This window comes from Thamnophis elegans, chromosome 2 (assembly GCF_009769535.1).
Source record: "Thamnophis elegans isolate rThaEle1 chromosome 2, rThaEle1.pri, whole genome shotgun sequence".
In the NCBI taxonomy this organism is placed as follows: domain Eukaryota; kingdom Metazoa; phylum Chordata; class Lepidosauria; order Squamata; family Colubridae; genus Thamnophis; species Thamnophis elegans.
In genome coordinates this window covers 145,562,630-145,583,935 of record NC_045542.1, presented here as the reverse complement: position 1 = coordinate 145,583,935, position 21,306 = coordinate 145,562,630, and the positions used below count along the sequence as shown (strand labels likewise).

Sequence of the window (21,306 nt, the reverse complement as noted above, 5' to 3'; positions counted from 1 at the left end):
GCCAGACTGGAACGGATCGAGATAACTGGCTTCCTCCAAGGACCGCTGGAGCTGAAAGGCCACCATTATTATTATTATTGTTATTCCAAAAGGTCTAATTTCTCTACAAAGAATTGAACTCATGGATCTTTGCACTTCAGCTGACTATATAGAATGCATTAGCTTTATGAGCTAGCCAGGTCCTGACACTCAGCAGGATATACTGTACTATACTGTAGCATTTTTATTTTTTGGCAAATATCCTCAGCAGATGGTAGAACCTGACTGGTCTAGTTTTTAGGATCAGCAAGTAAACAAGATTCAATCTAGTTAGTGCTTGGATGAGGGACTATCAGATCCATACCTTATACATGCCCCTGTATTGTTTGAGGCTATCCAAACCAAGATGAAAACATCTGCATTTCTGAAGTGGCTGAAATATCCTTTTTTTCTTAAATGTTCCAAAGAATACTCAGCTGCTGTTTTGCATGTGTCAGATGTTTTCAGGGACTGTTTCTTTGGAAATCCCCACCTGATCACAAGCAAAAACACTGATGGGAGGAATAGCTTCTAAAATGAAATAGTCCCAAAGGAAAAAGTTTTCTGAGCAGCAAAAGTGGTATAAAGAAAAAAAAAAAAGAGGAAATATTGTAATGGAAAAAGTCCAATGTTTCGTTTGTTCTCTGAAATGATTTTAAAATGGTTACATTAATTCTAGGCTACTTAACCAGCATAAAGGAGCAAATTACATCAAGCTTTGCACTGCTAAAACTCTTTCAATAAGTAAAATTGGGCGATGCCCATTTCCCAGGAATAAAACTAACAATTCCATGGGGGTGAACATTAGTCAAGTAATATACCATTTATTTTAATACATTTTAATGTACATATCATACAAACAGTAGAACCCTGCAACTTTACAAAGCAATACTTTTTATTGGAAATCAATAATAAAACAATCAAATTTAAAGATTATTTTAACAGTAAAAATCAGGATGTAGAAACACAATGCAAAATGTTTTTTTTCCCCCAAATATGAAGAATAGCTAAGCTTAGCTGCTGAAAGTCATGGTAAATATTAACTTAAACGGACTTGAAGTCACAATCTCCTATGCAGGTATGTAAGTATTCACAGGAGGATTTTACTTAAAGATCATCTATGAGGGGAGTGGTAAATTCATATATAATATAATATCATTTCGATGAGCCACAGGCTCCCAGTTATGTATAGATAGTCCGTGACCTATGGCCACAATTGAACCCAAAATTTCCATTGCTAAACAAGAGAGTTGTTAAATGAATTTTGCCCCATTTTACCAAGGTGGTGCAGTGGTTAAATACAGCACTGCAGGCTACTTCAGCTGACTGCAGTTCTGCAGTTCGGCTGTTCAAATCTCACCGGCTCAAGGTTGACTCAGCCTTCCATCCTTCCGAGGTGGGTGAAATGAGGACCCAGACTGTGGGAGCGATATGCTGACTCTGTAAACCGCTTAGAGAGGGCTGAAAGCCCTATGAAGCGGTATATAAGTCTAACTGCTATTGCTATTGCTTTCTTGCCAAGTTGTTAAAGGAATTGTCACAGCTGTTAAGTTGGTAGCACGGTTGTTAAGTGAATCTGGCTTTCCCATTGACTTTGCTTGTCAGGAGGTCACAACAGATGATCATATGACCGGACACCGAATCCATCACAAGTACATGACAGCTGCCATGTGTTTATGCCAAAGTGTCTGAATTTTTATCACGTGGGTATTGGGATGATGTAACAGTTTTAAGTGTGAAAACAGTCAGAAGTCACTTTTTTTCAATGCTGAGGCATGATGGTTCAGTAGTTAAGATGCTGAGCTTGTCAGCTGAACTTACAGCCTGGGGTGAAGACCCTGAGTGCAATGGAGCGACCTCCCTGTTATTTGCCCCAGCTCCTGCCCACTTAGCAGTCCTAAAGCATACAAATGCAGATAGATCAATAGGTACCCCAGAGACCACATCCCACCTTTTTTACCAATCCTAAATCTTATCAAACAAGCCAATCCTACAAATCTTGACAATGGTGGGAGAAATCAGCCCTAATAATACCTGAGGCAATTGGCACTCAAGGCAGGCCAAAGAGAAGCCCTTAGAAAAAGCCCAGAGAAGAGCAATAATGATGATTAAGGGACTGGAGGCTAAAATATATAAAGAACAGTGGCTGGAATTGGGTCTGTCTAGTCCACCAATGGCAAAACTATGGCACGCGTGCTACACCATCGAGGTTGCCCCACCCACCATCGCCCAGGTCCTCGTTTCTCCCAAGCATTTCTTTGCCCACCTGATTTCCAGCTCCATCGCGTTTCTTGCCATCGTGTGCAGAGAAACAAAGTTTGTGGGACTAAAAAAAACTTCAATCAATCAATTACGACTTGGGGGGGGGGAAGAGAGATCTCGCAAAGTTGGAATTGATTGATTGAAGGTGTTTTTTTTTTAGTCCCATAAATTTTGTTTTCCTGCCCAAAACAGCAAGAAACACAATGGGAAAATGGGGGGAAATCAGGTAGGCAAACACAATGGAAAAATGAGGGGAAATCAGGTAGGCAAAGAAATGCTTGGGGGAAGTGAGGGCCTGGGCGATGGTGGGTAGGGCAGGCTCCATGGCTTGGTGCTGAACTGGAGAAAAGGGCAACAGAGCAGTCACCTTGAGGGAAAAAAGCCGCTTTTTCTTATTTCCTTGCTGCTTGCCTTTCCCTCATTTTCATTTTTTCATTTTACTTTATTTGTATGCCGCCCTTTTCCCTGAAAGGGACTCAGGGTGGCTCACAACTCAAGGGAGGGGAAAAACAGACAAAGTTACAAAACAAAAAGATCATACACAGTTAAAAAAAGCACAACAATCATACCATTCGAAGTGGGGCTGCAAGTCTTTAGCCCCAGGCCTGTCGGAACAGCCAGGTTTTAAGGGCTATGCGGAAGGCCTGGAGGGTGGTGAGGGTACGAATCTCCACGGGGAGTTCATTCCAGAGGGTCGGAGCAGCCCCAGAGAAGGCTCTCCTCCGGGTAGTTGCCAATCGACACTGGCCGGCTGATGGAATTCGGAGGATACCTAGTCTGTGGGATCTTATTGGTCTAGTGGAGGTAATTGGCAGTAGGCGGTCTCTCAAGTACCCAGATCCAATACCATGAAGGGCTTTGTAGGTGACGACTAGCACCTTGAAGCGTACCCGGAGATCAACAGGCAGCCAGTGCAGCTCGCGGAGGATAGGTGTTACGTGGGTGAATCGAGGCGCACCCACGATCGCTCGCGCGGCCCTCATGCAGATAGCTCTCTTCCTCATTTCCCTTTGGATTGCAGCGACCAGGAAGGATTCTCTTTGTTAGCACAGGGGGGGGGGGGGGGGAGACAGAGTAGCCAGCAAGAGGGAAAAAAGCTGCTTTTTCTTCTTTCCTTGCCACTTGTCTTTCCCCTGTGCCAGCAGCTCCCTTCCTCATTTGTCTATTGACTGTAGTGCCCAGGATCCTCTTTAATACAAGGGGGAATTTAGCAACCGGATTCACACCTGCCGGAGTAAAAAGGGCCCAATCTCTACACAGGAGAATGATAAGGGAATGTTTTTTGACACAGGAGCACACTTGATCATCCCCCACTCCCCCCACCCCATTTGTGGCAGAGCAACTTCTCCCCTCGCTGGGTGTTAGCCAAGGGGAAGCAGCCAGAGCAGGGAGTGGCGAGGAAGCCTTGTGCAAAAATGCGCGATCCACACAGATGGTGGGGGCATTAAGTTATGTGGGTGGGCACTTGAGATCATGTGATAGCACACACACGTTTGCTTTTGGCACCCGAGGAGAAAAAGGTTCGCCATTACTGGTCTAGTTTGATGAAAAGAAGAACTACAGGTGACATGATAGCAGTGTTCTGATATCTCAGGGGCTGCCACAAAGAAGAGGGAGTCAAGCTATTCTCCAAAGCTCCTGATGGTAGGGCAAGAAGCAATGGATGGAAACTAATCAAGGAGAGAAGCAACCTAGAACTAAGGGGAAATTTCCTGACAGTGAGAACAATTAATCCATGGAACAACTTGCCTCCAGAGGCTGTAAATGCTCCAACACTGGAAGTTTTAAAGAACATGTTGGATAACCATTTGTCTGAAATGGTGTAGGGTTTCCTGCCTAAGTAGGGGGTTGGACTACAAGGTCCCTTCCAACTCTGTTATCTATTCTAAAACATATCTTAATCTGTGACTGATTAGCAAATAATCCTGGGTACCAAAAGAAAGACCAGGAAATGGCTGGGAAGGGATTCACGCTCTAGGGTGCAGCCAGAGACAGAGCGGGCAACGCAGAAAGCCGGACACCAATGGAAAGCTTCTGCAAAAAGGAAGAAATAAATCGCCAGGAGTTTGCCGCGTAGTCCAGAGCCAGATGTTCACAGGTTCCCCCCCCCCACCAAAAAGACACCCTTTGCACGGCCACCCTTCCCTTGGGACGGAGGAATAAATTAAGACAGCATCGTCCTGGTTTGAAGAGGGGGGGGGGGAGATCACCTTTCTTTGGCAGCACCTGCTCCTTGAAAGTAGCGATGAAGCGGCTGTTCCAACAGTTGGAGCGGGAGGGCCCTTTAAACAACGGCCGGGTTTGCCGAGCGCCGCTTTTCCTTCGTCCGGGAAGGAAAGGGGGCGGGGGACGGGGGGGGGGCAAAGGATGCAACAAGCTCCGCCCCTTTGGAACGCGACACGACACACAGCCAGAGGGTTTGCATGACGCCGCGTCCGCCATTTTGCTTTTTTTGACCCCACCCGCGGGAGCCCCGTGTCGCCGCTCCTTTGTCCGCCTCGGGACCCTCCGGGGCTGCCGCGCTCACACGTGCACGTGGATCTCGGGGGCGGCGGGTGAGTCGGGGCCAGGCCGGGGGAGGGGCAGGAGCTCTTTCTCGAATGGGACCCCCAACGCTGGCGCCGCCTTTGTTCTCTCTGCTGGGCTTCGCCCACTTTTTGCCCAGGTCCTTCATGAGGACTAGGAACCCGCCTTGTTTTCCTTCCTGGGAGGGCGGGCTCATCCTCTTGGCACCCGTGTCGGGGCTGACGTCACCTGTTCCCGGCTTCCTTTTTCTTGGGACGCCCGAGATACCTGGGGAAAGCCGTCCCTGCAGGAGGGATGCTCGGAGCGGAATTGGTCTTTGTCCGACAGCCCGGGGAGGGGGAGATTTCGCGGAGGAGGCTGCAGAGGCAGGAGGACGCTGATCGAGGCATCCTGGGGGCACGTGGGAAGCCGCAGCCTCTGCCTCCTCCTCACCTGTCACTTCTAACCTAGGGGGTACATTGGCGATTCTGTTCTTAATTAGAATTGTTCAATGCAATAAAAGTATATCAAAGGAAAAGATGGGAAGTAGGAAAAAGGGTAGTGCACTCCTTCTCAACCTCTGGGACAATATATGGCATATAGCAGCAGTTCTGTGGCACACCGGCCCGTTAGTAATTACATTTTTAATAATGCGTAAGACAAGTTCGAAGGGAAGTTACACATTTTTGATACCTGAACTGTACAGGTAGCCCTCGACTTACAGCAGTTCATTTAGTGACCCTTCAAAGCTACAACAGCGTTCATTGTTAGTTGCAAAGTCGTGTCCGACCCATCGTGACCGCATGTACAACGTTCCTCCAGGACTTCCGGTCTTCCTCTGGAGTCCATTTAATTTCACACTTATTGCTTTGGTGACTCCATCCAGCCACCTAATTCTTTGTCCTTCTTCTTTGCCCTCAATCATTTCCAGCATTAGGCTCTTCTCCAGGGAGTCCTTCCTTCACATTAGGTGGCCAAAGTACTTGAGTTTCATCTTCAGGATCTGGCCTTCCAAAGAGCGATCAGGGTTGGTCTCCTCTAGGACTGACTGGTTTGATCACCTTGCAATCCAAGGGGCTCGCAGGAGTCTTCTCCAGCACCAGAGGTTTTTGTTTTTTTTAGACTTATATACCGCTTCATAGGGCTTTCAGCCCTCTCTAAGCGGTTTACAGAGTCAGCATATCGCCCCCACAGTCTGGGTCCTCATTTCACCCACCTCGGAAGGATGGAAGGCTGAGTCAACCTTGAGCCGGTGAGATTAGAACCACTGAACTGCAGATAACAGTCAGCTGAAATGGCCTGCAGTACTGCACCCTAACCACTCAGTTCAAAGGCCTCCATTCTTTGGTGCTCAGCCATTGCAGCATCCCCATGGTCATGTGATCAAGATTCAGACGCTTGGCAACTGGCTTATATTTATGACCATTGCTCTGTCCCAAGGTCACATCATCTCCTTTTGCGACCTTCTGACCAGCAGAGTCAATAGGGAATTCAGATTCAGTTAACTACCATGTTACCAATTTAGCAAATTACACACTTAACAACTATGGCAAGAAAAGTGCTAAAATGGGGCAAACTCAGTTAACAAATGTTTCACTTAGCAACATAAATTTGGGGCTCAATTATGGTCATAACTCGAGGATTACCTGTATTGAATATATGGATCATACAGAATATATACAAAATGATTGAAGAAATATGTGACAAAAATCTCAGCTTGCAGTAGAAACAAGCCTTGTATTGCAGCATGCTGGTGGAGCTTAGAGTTCCTAATTTTCTATGACTTTATTACCGTATTTTTCGGACTATAAGACGCACCATGATTTTGTAAAGGTAATTTTTTTTAAAAAAAGTTTTTGCACTCTGCAGGCCTTGTGCATACACAAACAAAGGCATGCAGAGCTTTGGGAGGCTTCTGGAGTGCTCCTGGGGGCTGAGGGGGGCCAAAAATGAGCAAAAAATGGCCCATTTTTTGCAAAAAGGGGGCATGCAGAGGCTTTGGGAGGCTTGTAGAGTGCTCTTGGGGGCTGGGGAGGGGGCAAAAATGGCCCGTTTTTTGCTCTCTTTTTTTCCCCCTCCCCAGCCCTCAGGAGCACTCTATAAGCCTCCCAAAGCCTCTGCACGTCCATTTTTGCAAAGGGGATGGGGCTTCAGTAGGCCAAAAATGCTGTATTCAGTGTATAAGATGCACCCAGATTTTCACCCTCTTTTTTGAAGGAAAAAGGTGCATCTTATAATCCGAAAAATATGGTATTTTATTTATTAATTAGCTTTTAATCCTGCCTTTATTATTTTATAAGTAACTCAAAGCAGCAAACATACAAGGTTGACTCAGCCTTCCACCCTTCCGATAAAATGAGGAGCCAGATTGTTGGGGGCAATATGCTGACTCTGTAAACGGCTTAAAGAGGGCTGTAAAAAGCACTGTGAAGCGGTATGTAAGTCTAAGTGCTATCACTATACCCAATACTCCTTCCTTCCTCCTGTTTTCCCCACAGCAACCCTGTGACTGTTGAGCTGAGAGTGAATGGTTCAGGATCACCCAGCCGTCTTTCATACATAAGGCAGAACTAGAATTCACAATGTCCTGATTTGTAGGATAGTGTTTAACCACTATAATCACTTGTATATGATTATAGCAATTTGCAGTTTTATTCTGTGTCTCTCTTACATTTATATGCAAGTATAACAACCACTGCTGCTGCTATTACTCCTTAAAGAAATAGCTTCGGTCTCTTCATCAAAACTCCGGTGCTTTTGAGTTGACTTGGAGGTGGAAGGAGAGAAGTCTGTGGAATGACCTGCATGGAGATGAGACTGGAGTCCTACTGCATCAGTTAGCATCTAGGGTTCTCCTAAACTCCAACCTGCCTTTCAGTGGGTTTCCTCGGGTCCTTAAAATTCATGAAACCTATTCTGGATCTCAGTTTGGTCAGCCTATTTTTTAAAGATAACTAGGATGCCACTCCAGTCATTGTTCTCAAAAGAGACTTTGATTTGCCCCAACCCAATTCATGGTTTTAAAAACAGAATGAATTGAGTGATGTTATCGAGGCCTGTTTTATTGCAAGTACATATATTTCCTTGCATAGAAAAATGTGAACTTATAAAACAAATGTGTACACAGTTAAGATGTTAATTAATTATGTTACATTATGTGCTGTTGATGAGACTTTCAAGAATGGGAATTGATTTCCCTAGTCCTAGTTTTCAGTGTTCTAAACTAGGAAGTGGGATTATAGAGTCGGTTTTATTTTGATCAGCTTTTGTTTCTCTGTAAAGTGTCTGTAATGTGCAGAGAGTTTTAGGTTCCTTTATAAATGTATCAGAGTTGGGAGAGACACAGAAAAATTCTGGGAAAGAAAGTGTGAGGTTGCCAATTTTTCACTTGCTGAATTCCGCTTTTTCACTAAATCACCTTCCATACTGAGCCTGCAAAATGCCTTATTTTACTTTCCAGAATCTATTTTTTTCTCATTGTATAAGAAAATGGAGCTGATTCATATAATCTTTGTATGTGGATGACTTAAGTGGAATGAGTTAAGATTGATTTTATCTGCCTTTCCCTTTAAAGTACCATAATAATAAAGTGCCATACTTGGAATAACCTTTATTGGATAGATTGTGCACAGCAATCCCAATAAGTAGGTAGGGATTAGAGAATCTCTTTAGTCTGCAATTCAAATATGATAAACTTTCGTTTTGTTGCGTTCCTTTATTTTTGACAGTTTTAAACCCATTATTCCATTTTAGCTTAGCTGCATGTTCCACACACCTTGGTATTTTTTTTTCAAACAAAGTTTTTTTTGTTACATACTGTATATACTCAAGTATAAGCCTAGTTTTTCAGCCCACTTTTTGAGCTGAAAAAAGCCGCCTCGGCTTATACTCAAGTCAGTGAAAAATTTGCCCGAAATGGAGGAGAAAAAGGGGCGGGGCCATGCCGCTGGGTGACGCTCGTGAATGGCCCAGCGCTCCTGAGTTTCCCCTCCCTCTGTGTCAGTTTGCCGCGCAGCGTGCACCGCACCATCCCCCCTCCTCACGTTCTAATGTAATGCAGGGCTATCTTACGATTCCCCTTCCTCCCCCTCCTGCCGCTCTGCAACGATGTCCCACCTCCTCCTTGTTATGGCAAGCAGCCACATAGCGATGTCCCACCTCCTCTGGTACAGTGATCCAATGATAGGAATCACTGTGCCGTGTGTCATAGGAGGCGGGACATCATCATCACAGCGGGACATCAGCATCATGAGGTGAGTGAAGTATTTCATTGAATACACCGGTATTGTGTGATAATAATTTGTTATGCAGAGCAAATTTTTACAATGGCTACTATATATTTAATGGGCACAGGCAGGCTGTATATGTTATTCAATGGGCAATGGCATTATTGGTATCTATTTTTATTTTTGAAATTTATCGGTAGCTGCTGCATTTCCCACCCTAGGCTTATACTCGAGTCAATAACTTTTCCAGTTTTTTGTGGTAAAATTAGGTGCCTCGGCTTATATTCGGGTCGGCCTATACTCGAGTATATACGGTAATTAAAAAATTCTTTTGTTGTCCGGATTTCCCCTTTAGCATTTTCACATATACATAATTCATTTTACATTATATTTCCATTTCCAATTTTAGCCGTATTACTTTTCTTCTCATATTTTCCAACTTTTAATTTTTATTGTATACATAAACAATGTCATTTTTTCTTCCCTTTAGAGATAAACCAAATTTATCATTTCCTTTCCATCCATTTTCTATAAGTAACATGTGTCTTCAAATTCAGTTTTTTATTTAGTAAGCATTTAACGTAACTACTTTGCACACTCAAAAGTATTGTGATGAATATTTTATTGATTTTCACATTCCATTTTACAGTCACTTATATACTGGATATTTACTATAAAAAAAGAATTAAAATAAAATAAAAAGAGAACACAACTCATCATCCTTCACAACCGCACCTGACACTTCCATCCTCCATACACCCCATCTTCCCCCTCCAACTTTCCTTTCCTCCCTCTAACACTCCCCTCCTACTTCCCTTTCCCCTCAAACCTTCCTTTCTCCCCTTCCTCCTAACATTCCCCTTACACCCTCCTTACATTCCCCTTACTCCTTCCTTACTCCTCCCTCTTCTTTCCCTCTACCTCTCCCCTTGGTGTATTCCTTTATTCAACTATTATTTATTAATATAATATGATAAAAAAGAAAAAAAATAAACCAAGGAAGAAAATTATAAAGAAAGAAAAGGAAAAAAAAAAGAAAAAGAAAAAACAACTGTATACAAGTGCATTCTTCTTCTTATTGAAACTATATTAACACCCACCCACCCACCCCCCATAAATCCCCATCCCTAATCCCCCCGACTTCCCAGGGCCCACACCTGGCACTGCCCTCTGTCAAACCCCTTCTAAAATATCTTATGATCGTATGAATTAAAAATAAAAGTAATATATAAAAAAGAATAGAAAATACAAATTATAAAAAGGAAAAGAAAAGAAAGAAAAAAAAAAGAGAGAGAAAAAAAAACTCTTTGTATTAATCTCAGCCCCCCATCTATATTTATGTTTAAATAGTGTAAGTCATCCCACACTCAAAAGTATTAATATAGCTCACACACATCTTAATTAGGTACATACTGTTGCCATGTTTGAAATATTTCATTTCATTCTACTAATCCCCTATTCCTAGATTTTCTTTTCTCTTTTTCTTCTTTTTATATGTCTTATATCTTTTATTCTGAATCTTTTCTATCACTTTTCGATAGATTGTTTGGATGGCTCTCCCCCAAGTTTTTCTTTTCCATCTCCCATTGTTTCTTTATTTTTGGCTAGTTTCTTTTTTGGATACCATTTTCCTCTTTTCCTCTTACTCTTTCTGTGCCTCTATAAATCTCAATAGCATTGTCCCACTGAGTTTTGTTTTTCATTTCTTTTTCTACCTTGTTAGCTTCTTGTTTATTTGGCACTCACCTTGGTATTTGAGGGGTGGCCTGGACAGACTCAGATTCAAGGCTTGGCCTTCTCAAGTGACAAGGAACTTCCTGGAGTTTTGATGTTTTTTTTCCTCACTGGCAATTTGCGAGAGGGCAGGGTGCCCAGAAAATGGCCAGGACCTGGGCTGCTGTTGTCCTGCCTCTTTAAGCCCTGTCCCCAGCTGTCACATAAATGTTGCTATAAAAACTGTGAAGTGGGAAAATTGAGGGTGTTGCTGTGTGTGTGAGAGAGAGAGGGAAGGTGGTATATAGTTTGTGCCTAGAAATAAAGCAGCAAAGAGATACTGTTTTCCAGTAGGACTCACAAGAAGTGCAATAGTTATTGGAGGAGCAGTAGCAGGAGGGATCGTAGCAGTGTGGGAAAGTGGAATAGTGGTGAGCAGTGAGTACTAGCCTATGAATACTTCCGCGGTGTTGTTTTGGTCCTGTGGGGTTTTGGAGCTCATTGACTTGGGTCTATTACAAACAACCTGTGGCACAATTCCTGAGAGGTTTGCATGTATGTAGCCTTGGGTAGCCTTCAAAATTCTTCCCAGATGGAGACGTTAACTGTAGGGTTAACTGGGAACTTCAGGTTTCAGTTTTGTAGGGTTTTTGGTCCACGAAGCCTGGGTTTTGAATCCTTACCTTAAGGCCCTTCAGGCATTTCCTATCTGGGTTCTGAAGAAGCATCTTATTCCCTGGAAATGATGTCAAACTTTTATTTCATTTCCCCTTCCCCCCATTGTGTTTTTTTATGGTGTTGGAAGAAATGTCCATCTGGGTTCAGTTCCAAGTGGAGAGAAAGACATTGGAGACAATGGAAAGATGGTTTAATGGTGAACAGGTTTGAGGTCCTGGGGGTGGGGGTGTGGGAAGAGATGCTGAGAGTGCCTGGGTTTTATGCCCTTCTCTGAGTTTTTGAATTTGAGCTTGTATTCTGATTGGTTGTCAGACTCACATGGGGAGGGTAACAAGGGTAAATTGTAGGTTGTCTGTGTCCCAGTCTTGGTTGAGCCTTGCTGGGTGATGATGTAATGAAGGGGCTTTGGACAATTCCTTCTATTGCTCTGCCCGAAGGAGGTAGATCTTTGTTATGTAGAATAGACTGGCCCAGGCCCCAATAGCCCATTAACAATTGGGGGGGGCGGGGGCTAAGTTCTACCTCCCTTTTAGGGAAAATATTCTGCCCTTTTAATATTTCCTAAAAATATTTCGTTTTTCTAGGAGAGGGGTGGGTGCTAACGTTCTACAATGGAACTGTTTTCTTTATTGTCACATCTGTCCTTTGACCCAAAGACAGTTGCCATTTGAGGGAATGTCTTTTCAAGAAAAGAGGCCTTTTGGTTGATCCGCATCCAACAACAGTTTATTCCGTGGCATATTGCAGCTTCCTTTCTGAGCCTGCTAACAATCTTATTTTCTCCTTTTTTATTTTCCAGAGTGAAGTTTTCCCTTCTTGGTCTGTGCAGCCACTCCAGAGCAATATAGCTACCTGGTAAGGTTGATTCCCACCCATAGGAATAAAAAGACTCTCTCCCTATCCATAACCTGACTGGCATACAGGTAGTCCTCAACTTACAACAATTTGTTTAGTGACCGTACAAAGTTACATTGGCATTGAAAACAATGATGCATGGCCGTTTTTCACACTTAAGAACATTGCAGCATCCCCATGGTCATGTGATCAAAATTCGGACGCTTGGCAACTGACATGCATCTACGACGGTTGCCGTGTCTCGGTGCCATGAGATCCCCTTTTGCCACCTTCTGACAAGCAAAGTCAACTGGGAAGCCAGATTCACCCAAGAACAGTGTTACTAACTGAACAACTGCAGCGATTCGCTTAACAAATGTGAAAGGTTGTAAAATGGGGCAAGATTCACTTAACAGCTGTCTCTCTTAGCAACAAAAATTTTGGGCTCAATTGTGGTTGTAAATAGAGGTCTACCCCTATTTCTCCTTGCTGGCCATCCTAAGCCTATCCCACATGCCTCTCCCCCTGCTGTTGTCTGTTGGGTGAAAGACCACCGCATTTTTCGGACTGTAAGATGCACCAGTGTATAAAAAGCACCAAGATTTCAAAGAGGTAAATAAGAAAAAAAAGGGTTTAGTTCTCCCCGGTCCCCAGGAGCACTCTGCAGGCTTCAGCAGGGCTGGGGGAAGGCAAAAACGCCCCCGTTTTTGTAGAAAACGGGCCATTTTTCGTGAAACTGAGGGCATTTTTGCCTTCCCCCAGCCCTGTTGAAGCCCGCAGAGTGCTTCTGGGGGCTGGGGGAAGGCAAAAAGGGCATCTGTTTTTTGTGGAAAAATGGCCTATTTTTCGCAAAAATGGGATGCAGGGGCAGGGCTTTGGGAGGCCAAAAATGGCTGTATTTGGTCTATAAGACGCACCAACATTTCCACACTCTTGGGGTGGGGGATGCATGTTATACTCAAAAAAACACGGTACTTTCCATTCCCCTCATCATCTTGCCCCAAGCAGGCCCCTGTTGTTCTGGATAGCCTCCTGCTAAGTGAGGGAGGGAAAAGGCGTCTCAGAGGAATTCCATGCCTCTGGAGATCCACACCAGACCAAACCAACAAACTTGGCAAGAATAAGCAGAAAAAGGCTGCCTGGCTGAGCTGAGTTAACTGTATCTCAAAACCACATTCTTTGAAAGGGCATTTTGTCTTTTTGGGTCCCTTTTCCCTTTCCAGACTGTTAAATACTTAAATACTCCCCTCTCTTTTCACATTCTGATTTTTGCCATGCAACATGTGTATGTGTGTATACACACATACACACACACACACACACACACACACACACACACACACACACAGTCCCCTTCCCAACTAAATACTTCTCATGTATTTTGGAAAGGAGAGGCAGGAAGGCAGAGTACATGTTTCCTTTTCTCTCCTCTGTTCTTTTGATTCTCATGTTTCATTAATGTTATTAAGCTCATCAAAATATGAAATATAAGTGAAAATAAATAGTGGGGAAAAGCAGAATAGAGAAGTGTGGGATAAAGGAGGGGAAAGCATTAACTTCCAACTCTTTTCAGTGCAGTAGAATAAAGGTAATAACACTACAGCCTCAACTTTTGGCTTTTGTGTGTTTAATATATACTAATCATTTCTATAACAACAAACTTACCTAATCAGTAAATCCCAAAGTCAGTGTTCCAATTTTTGTCTTGAGCATAAAAGTTAGAAGCGGTTTCCAAGTAGAAACAAAATTGGATGTATGTTTTTTTCTTTAATTAAAGCAGTTAATTTGCCTATCTCTACTAACTCCATTTTCCAGCCACTCTTCCATTGTAAGATGCTTATTTCATTCTCATATGATTGGGAATTAAAAGGAGCATGAAGAAAATTGCTTCTGAATAAAACTAATTGGGGAGTCGAGTGGCATGTAAATGTAATAAATATAAAATGTGAAAAATTAAGTTAATTTTGCAGTACTGAAATGAAAACAAAGCTAGCGATCACTGATCTGTATTTTGGTGTATACGAATAAAGTCACAAGAAATTATTAAGGAACAATTAACAGCAGAAATTTCTCTTTCACTATGAAAATAACATTTCATTATTTTTATATTCCTTCTTTTCGGAATCTGTTTCTGCTCCATTCCTCGTCTCTCATTGTTCTTTTTCTCTCCGTAGGAATGGAGATTGGAACTCTTTACAGGAAGCACAAAACAGTTGAAGTAGAAACAGTGCAGAAGAAAAGAAGAAGTGAGGAAGAAAATAGTAGCTTCTGTTCGGACTCACCAACAGAATATGAATGCGTCATGGATGGTGTGGAATTTGCTGTTCATTCTTATGATATTGGATTGTACGTGAACTCGCCCACTCCTCTCACAGATGATCTGAAGTATAATCTTCTTGTGAATACCTTCACACCAGCCCATGACTACAATTTCAAGGGAGATTCAACAGGCATACGCAGCTTTCGTCACATATGGTTAATTAGATACTCACCCTGGCTTTGCTACTCTTCCTATTTGAAAGGACCATTCTGTAAATACTGCATAGTCTTCCCACAGCCTGATCTTTGTGGGAGGCAGGGGGGCTTCATCATGGTGCCCTTTGTGAGGTACAACGATTTTCACGTCTCTGCCAAAAAACACATGTCCAGCGCATGGCACAAGAGTGCCGAAATCGACGCAACTAACTTCTTAACCAGCAGGAACGTTTTCGAAACGAACTTTGCTTGTCAGCTTGACAGCAGCATTAACCGGATAGTCAATGAAAACCGTAAAAAGCTGCACTCGATCTTGTCAACCATCATATTTTGTGGCACCCACGACATTCCTTTACATGGGGAAACAAGAAAAACGGGGGACATGCAGAGTCTCTTGGCGTTTCGCGTTGAAGCCGGAGATGTGAGCCTAAGAGAACATCTAGACAGCGAGGCCGGGAATGCTTGGGACACGTCCGTCCAGATTGAAAATGAACTGATTAAGCTGTGTGTGGATGCCATTAGAGAAGAGATTGTTTCTGCCGCCAATGGCTCTGCTGGTTTTTCAGTTCTTGTGGGTGAAAGCACCGAGATCTCTGGGGAGGAACATGTGTCACTCGGCGTACGTTTTGTTGAGATGACTGGCACTAAACCTCAAGTTCGAGAGGAATTCCTTGGTTTTGCAGCATTGAAGGGATGGGACACTACCTGCACTGCTGAAACCATCATTGAGGAGTGCACCAAGTATGGTTTAAATCTTGAAAAATTATGCGGCCAAGGGTACGACGGATGCTCCAGATTGGTTGGGAGAGAGGCTGGTGTGCAAGCTAAAATAAAAAGTAGGTACCCCAAGGCTACTTTTGTTCACTGTGCGGCGCACACACTCAACCTGGTTGTGAATGACTTAAACACTGTACCTGAGATAAGGAATGCAGTTGGCACAATAAAAGCTATCCTTCACTTTTTCCATGAGAATCTGAGCAGAAGAAACCTTATTCCGTCGCTGGGTGAAGCACTTTGGACTGCAAACTACAAGCATGTCAGATTTTTTTCCAAGAATTTTATACAGTTCTTTGATCAGTTAAGAAACCTGGCTGCTACAGCTTCAGGTCAAACCTGCCAGGATGCGTACCAATTATACTGTGTTTCAAGAACACCTAATTTCCTCTTTTGCCTTGTTATAATGTCAAACTATTGCAGTAAGTTAGAGTCAGTGACCCAAGCTCTGCAGACTGTTCAGCTTGATATGATGAAAGTGTATGAACACATCCAAGAGCTCTTAACTGTCTTTCGTGGCCACAGAGAAAAAGCAGAGGAACACTTCAAGGGAATTCTTTCGGAAGTACAAGAACTAGCAGAAAAATTGGATATTGACTTACGTATTCCCAGACAGAGTGACTTGCAAAGGAACTCAAATGCCAGTGTCACAACTGCGGAGGAATATTTCCGCCAGTCACTCTATATACCCTACTTGAACTCAGTAATCTCATGGCTGGAAAGCCGGTTTGCTCCAGAAAGCAAGGTGGTTTTTGGAATCTTTTTGCTTCATCCAAAAAAAATGGCTACTGTTGGCCTTGAGATGTTGAAAGCGGAGATGGAAAAAATCAGTGAATTATATGAAATTGAAAATCTGGAAACTGAAACAATCACCTGGTTTGAAAAGTGGTTGGGGAAGAAGGAAGAAAGAGTTGAAAATGGGGAGAATGGACTTCTGGATTTGCTGCAATACGTTGACCAATATCCTTCGATTCAACAAACCATTTCGATTGCTCTGGCATTGCCAGTAACAACTTGTACTATGGAAAAATCATTCAGTACAATGAGAAGGGTAGAAACATTGTTGAAGTCATCAGTGGTAGATAACCAGTCGTCTGGACTTTTCATGATGAGTGCTCATCGGGTAAAAATTAATGAAAGTAAGAACGTGTTACTCCAAAAAGTGATTGACAGATTTGGAGAAGATAACAGTCGTTTACAATTTGTCTTTGAAAAATAACTGGTTGGCTATTTTCTAATTATTTTTATAAAGAGGGAGGAATATGAGGAATAAAAAGCATAAAAAGACTAAAATGAAAGTGGCAAAATTACAGATGGCAGTTCAACAAATCCAGAATATAATAAAGATTATTATGTTCCAGTATATAATTAGAAACCTATGATATAAAATATATTATCCATTTTCTAAACATTTAATGTCTGTATTGAGGTGTAACCTGAAAAGACTTGATTAATATAGTGTATATCACTAGGAAAAATTATCAACATCATTAAGTCAAACGTTTTCCATCAAATTTTAACATATAAAGTGTCTAAGAAAATCTAACATTTCCATAATGTCTACTCATAAATTTTCTAATTTGGGAATGGAAGTGTTGATTTAGTGTTAATTCTAATTATGTTGGATCGATGCTGGTCTATAAGCAAGGCACATTTTATTGGATTGTACTTTTATGTTCTTTTTAGAGTACTGCAGTGAAATTACATCCATGTTTACTGAGAAATAAGCTCTACTGAATTCAGTAGGATTTATTTCCAAGTGATTACAGTAGCTGTTTAAAGGATTGGATTATGTCATGACTTCGTTTGGATTTTTCCTGTGAGTCTGCTCTAAGGAAAATGAACTTTGGATGCATCTGTTGGTTGCTTTTTAACAACAGATATAATATCTGTTGGGGGAGCATATTTTAGCTAAAATAACTCTTAAATGTAGTGGTCAGTATTTGCTCTATCATTTGAAATTGTGTTGTATCTATGTCCATAAGGAATGGGTTTGATCATGTTATTCTTTGAATACTGGAATTCCAGCCTTTTCTCCTCCTCCTCCTCCTCGATCCAACCTCATTTTATCCAAATTAATGAAATAGCCAAAGGGTTTCAAATGGTAGTGCAGAAAACTACCCTTGGCTTTTTAAACAGAGCTTTGTGAAAAAATGGAAGTCATTCAGACAAAAAGAGAATCTTCCCCATATTATGAATATTCTATATTCTTAGGCATGCCCTAAGGATGTCATACGTAGATTGCAAAAATCCAGGCCACTCGCAGATGGCAAGAAAGCTATGGAGAAATCTGGTTGATTATTGAGGTGGCCTTTCAGACTTTTGCAGCTGATCTCATAGCCTTAATGTACAGGAAACAGCTTCTGCCTGCATGTGCTCCTCCCTTTGCTTTCTTACAGTAAGCCAAATACAGTTCATTTTATTTGGATACTACTGTGGTGGATTATGTGACTTATCACCGAGAACACTGTAAGACAAGTTATATGCAAACATAGTTTCATGTGGTTTCAGCCAACATGTAGACTTCAAGAAAAGTCATTTTAGAGAAAGAATATGACAATTTTAGAGAAAGAGTAGCAATAGCTCTTAGACTTATATACCGCTTCATAGTGCTTTTACAGACCTCTCTAAGTGGTTTTACAGAGCCAGCCTATTGCCCCCAACAATCTGGGTCCTCATTTTACCCACCTCGGAAGGCTTAGTCAACCTTGAGCCAGCCGATGAGATTTGAACTGCAGCTAGCAGTCAGCTGAAGTAGCTTACAATACTGCATTCTAACCACTGCGCCACCTTGGAATATGACAAACCATGAACTAACTGAGCCCATGTGTTTTCTTTAAGACTTCAGTGTGTCCTGGTAAACAGGAAAATGGGAGTCCTTGGCTAAAATATGATTGTCCATGAGTAACTATGACATGAAATCGCAGTTATCTTCCTTAACAACTTGCCAACAATTCGTAAATGAAAAGAGGAAAGTACCATATCATACCTTAGGTCTATCCCATTTTTTAATTCTGTTTCTTATCTTAGGTGACCCTTTTGTATCTGCACTGCAAATCTGCTGAGATAGGGCAACTTAAGAGAGTAGAGACTCCAAACTAAATAACCATTTTTAAAAATCCGGCAAGAATTGTCAGTATTATTCTCCTTTCCTTTGTGAAGTTATTGGACAGCTTTGCTAGTCTAGGTGATTTATCAAAGTTTGGATGAGTTTGTGTGATTCCTCTTACAAGATTGCAAGACTTCGCATCCTTCAAAAAGAGATTGTTTAGTGTAAGACTGGAGAAGAAGATTGGGGGGGGGACCCTATCATTTTCATTATAAAAAATACTGCTCTGTGCAGTATCAGAATACTGCTCTGTGCAGTATCAGAATCAAGTTTTCCCTTGGTTGATTGGAGAGAGTTTGAGCGGCTCTGCAACTAAAAGGAATCAGGAATTAAAATAATGCCATCTGTCAGAAATGGTATAGGATCCCCTGCTTGAGCAGGAGTATGGATTATATGACCTACAATGCCCCTTCCAACTCTTGTTATTGTTATTTTAGAGATGGGCAACCTGTAGGCTGCCTAATAACCCTTCCCAGCAACCTTAAGTCTGCATGGCAAAATATTGGCTGCAAATTGGGTAGCTACTTTTTCCTCTACTCCCCCTCCCCATAAGGGAACTCCAATTGTATTTTTAACCTTACATTCACACACACACACTTACAAACACAGAGATACTTCACCGCTTAAGGACTCGGAAACCTGATGAATGTATGGGAACAGGGTTTGCCTCTTAGCCCCATAGAAATTCCTACAAAAGTATATTCTGTTTGGATAGGTTCTTTGGAAGGCTAACTAATCAGCATTCAATAACTGCAATAATCTAGAAATCTTAAGCAGTTAGCAATCTTATAGAGAAGATTTTCTTTGAAAAGTAAAAGACCGATTTTTCTCTCTTCAAAAAACGTGTCTCAGAAAATGTTGGAAGATGGAGCATTTGTATATTCCAGTACTGGGTTTTAGGTTTGGGAAAAGTGTTCATATAAATTTATTTTTATTTTATCTTTTTTCTTGGTCCCTTGGAATCAGTCTTGACTCCTGGCAACTGCTTAAACAAATCCCTGTAGTTTTATTCCATGGATATTTTAATGTTAGTACAGCTCATTGTTTGTTGTTAACCTTGATGCTAGTGTGGCTGCCTCTAAAGGCCACCCGCTAGGAGACTAAAATTTTATGTTCCTAAAAATTGTAGTATTATACAGGCAAAATGGCTAAATTACGAATTGCCAGGCAACACAGAGCTCATTTGTTGTGTTGGTATGATTAAGGTAACTCCACTTCCTTCGAATATTTGTATTTCTCAATCTGGGCAGTTTTAATATTTGTAGACTTCAATTCCCAGAATTCCCCAGCAAGGTTGGTTGGGGAATTCTGGGAGTTGAATCCACACATTTCAAAATGGCCAAAGATGAGAAACATGGATAAACACAAGGAAAAAGAAGGAGAAGCCACAGAAGAGAGAGCAGTTGTATAGTACAGTTCACTAAGAATCTCCTCCTGACTCGCTTTTATGACTGACTACTACTTTTGGATTCTTGAAGAACTTAGCAAATCTGGAGAAATCAAATTCTAATTTCAGAATTTGGATACTATTACTTCTGATTCTGCTTTTGGAAAATATCAGAATAAAAAGAAAAAAAAACAATCTTCCAATGCTGGGATGGGGGAAAAGAGGAGGAAATTAGTGATTTAGCCTGATGAGTGGTGATAAGCAAATGTTATCAGAAATTATGCCAAACAAAAGGGGTCTTGCTGTGAAGTCAACAACAGGGAGACTTGGCTAATTAAACAACAGGTCTTCCTGAGGATTCAGTCTCACACACCATTTAGCCATTTCTGCTAACTCCATTAACACCACCAAGGTAGTCCTTATGACCATCTTTGGGACCAAAATTTCTGACGATAAGCAAGGTGGTTCTTAAGGGAGTAGCGTCTAAATTTAGAACATATTTGCTATGATTGTTAAGGAAATCACTGCAGTTGTTAAGTGAATCATGTGATTGTTAAGGGAATCTGCCTTCCCCCACTGGCTGTCATATATTGGGGATGGGGGTGGGGAGAAAGGATCCTTTATAACTAAAGCCAGATATCAGAGAATAGCCTGGAGCCTGCATTTATTCCAAATGCCTATTGTCACCTAAGCATTGAGAGGCCTTTTCTTTTATTCTTGAGCAAAGTAAATCTATTCATACTCCATTTTCCACCCTTCCATTCCAAGATCCTATTTTCATTAGCATCCAATTGTTCCGCCCCCCCCCCTCTCTCTCACACACACACAAAGACACATAGACACTTCAACACTGCAGAATTACTAGGTATCCGCATACCGATGTATGTCATTGCAGGTCCAAATCAGCAGAGGTCGCTCTTGATGTCCTGTTCTACCATATGGCTTCCATCTTCAGGTGATAGCTTTTCTACTTTTAAGTAGAAATGAAGAGAATGGGGTAGCTTTCTCAGGAAGAAGGTAGGATCAAGATTCCCGTAAAAATTTGGATGCCGGCTTGAGCTTTATGAGGCAGGTGTGAAAGTTTCCTTGTTGGGACATAGGCATCCAAATAGCTAAAGCCCTCCCAGCTCTCAAGTGTTTTCCACCTAGAGGGACCTGTCTCTTTCTGCTTGCAGTAAAATATGGTTGATTCGTGCTTTAATCAGAACAATCCAGAGGGAAGACAAAGATTGAAAGAGAGATGTGAAAAACCTGGGATCAATTTTCCTAGTTGAAGGTCATTTATGTGGTTGTTAGTTGTGAAGTCATGTCCAACCCATCATGAC

At 42.0% G+C, this 21,306-nt stretch overlaps 1 protein-coding gene across 1 annotated transcript; it reads left to right on the top strand.

Moving 5' to 3' along the window:
- Positions 1-4,659: 4,659 nt before the first annotated feature.
- LOC116504880 (52 kDa repressor of the inhibitor of the protein kinase-like) lies at positions 4,660-18,099 on the top strand. Its single transcript, XM_032212108.1, has 3 exons — positions 4,660-4,835; positions 12,202-12,257; positions 14,411-18,099. Exon 3 carries the CDS (start codon positions 14,413-14,415, stop codon positions 16,702-16,704), a length of 2,292 nt encoding a protein of 763 aa, XP_032067999.1. The 5' UTR covers positions 4,660-4,835; positions 12,202-12,257; positions 14,411-14,412; the 3' UTR covers positions 16,705-18,099.
- Positions 18,100-21,306: the final 3,207 nt, after the last annotated feature.

What these genes read in the sequence shown, in the direction of transcription:
- LOC116504880 (XM_032212108.1), top strand. Translation starts at nt 14,413, where the DNA reads ATGGAGATTGGAACTCTTTACAGGAAGCACAAAACAGTTGAAGTAGAA.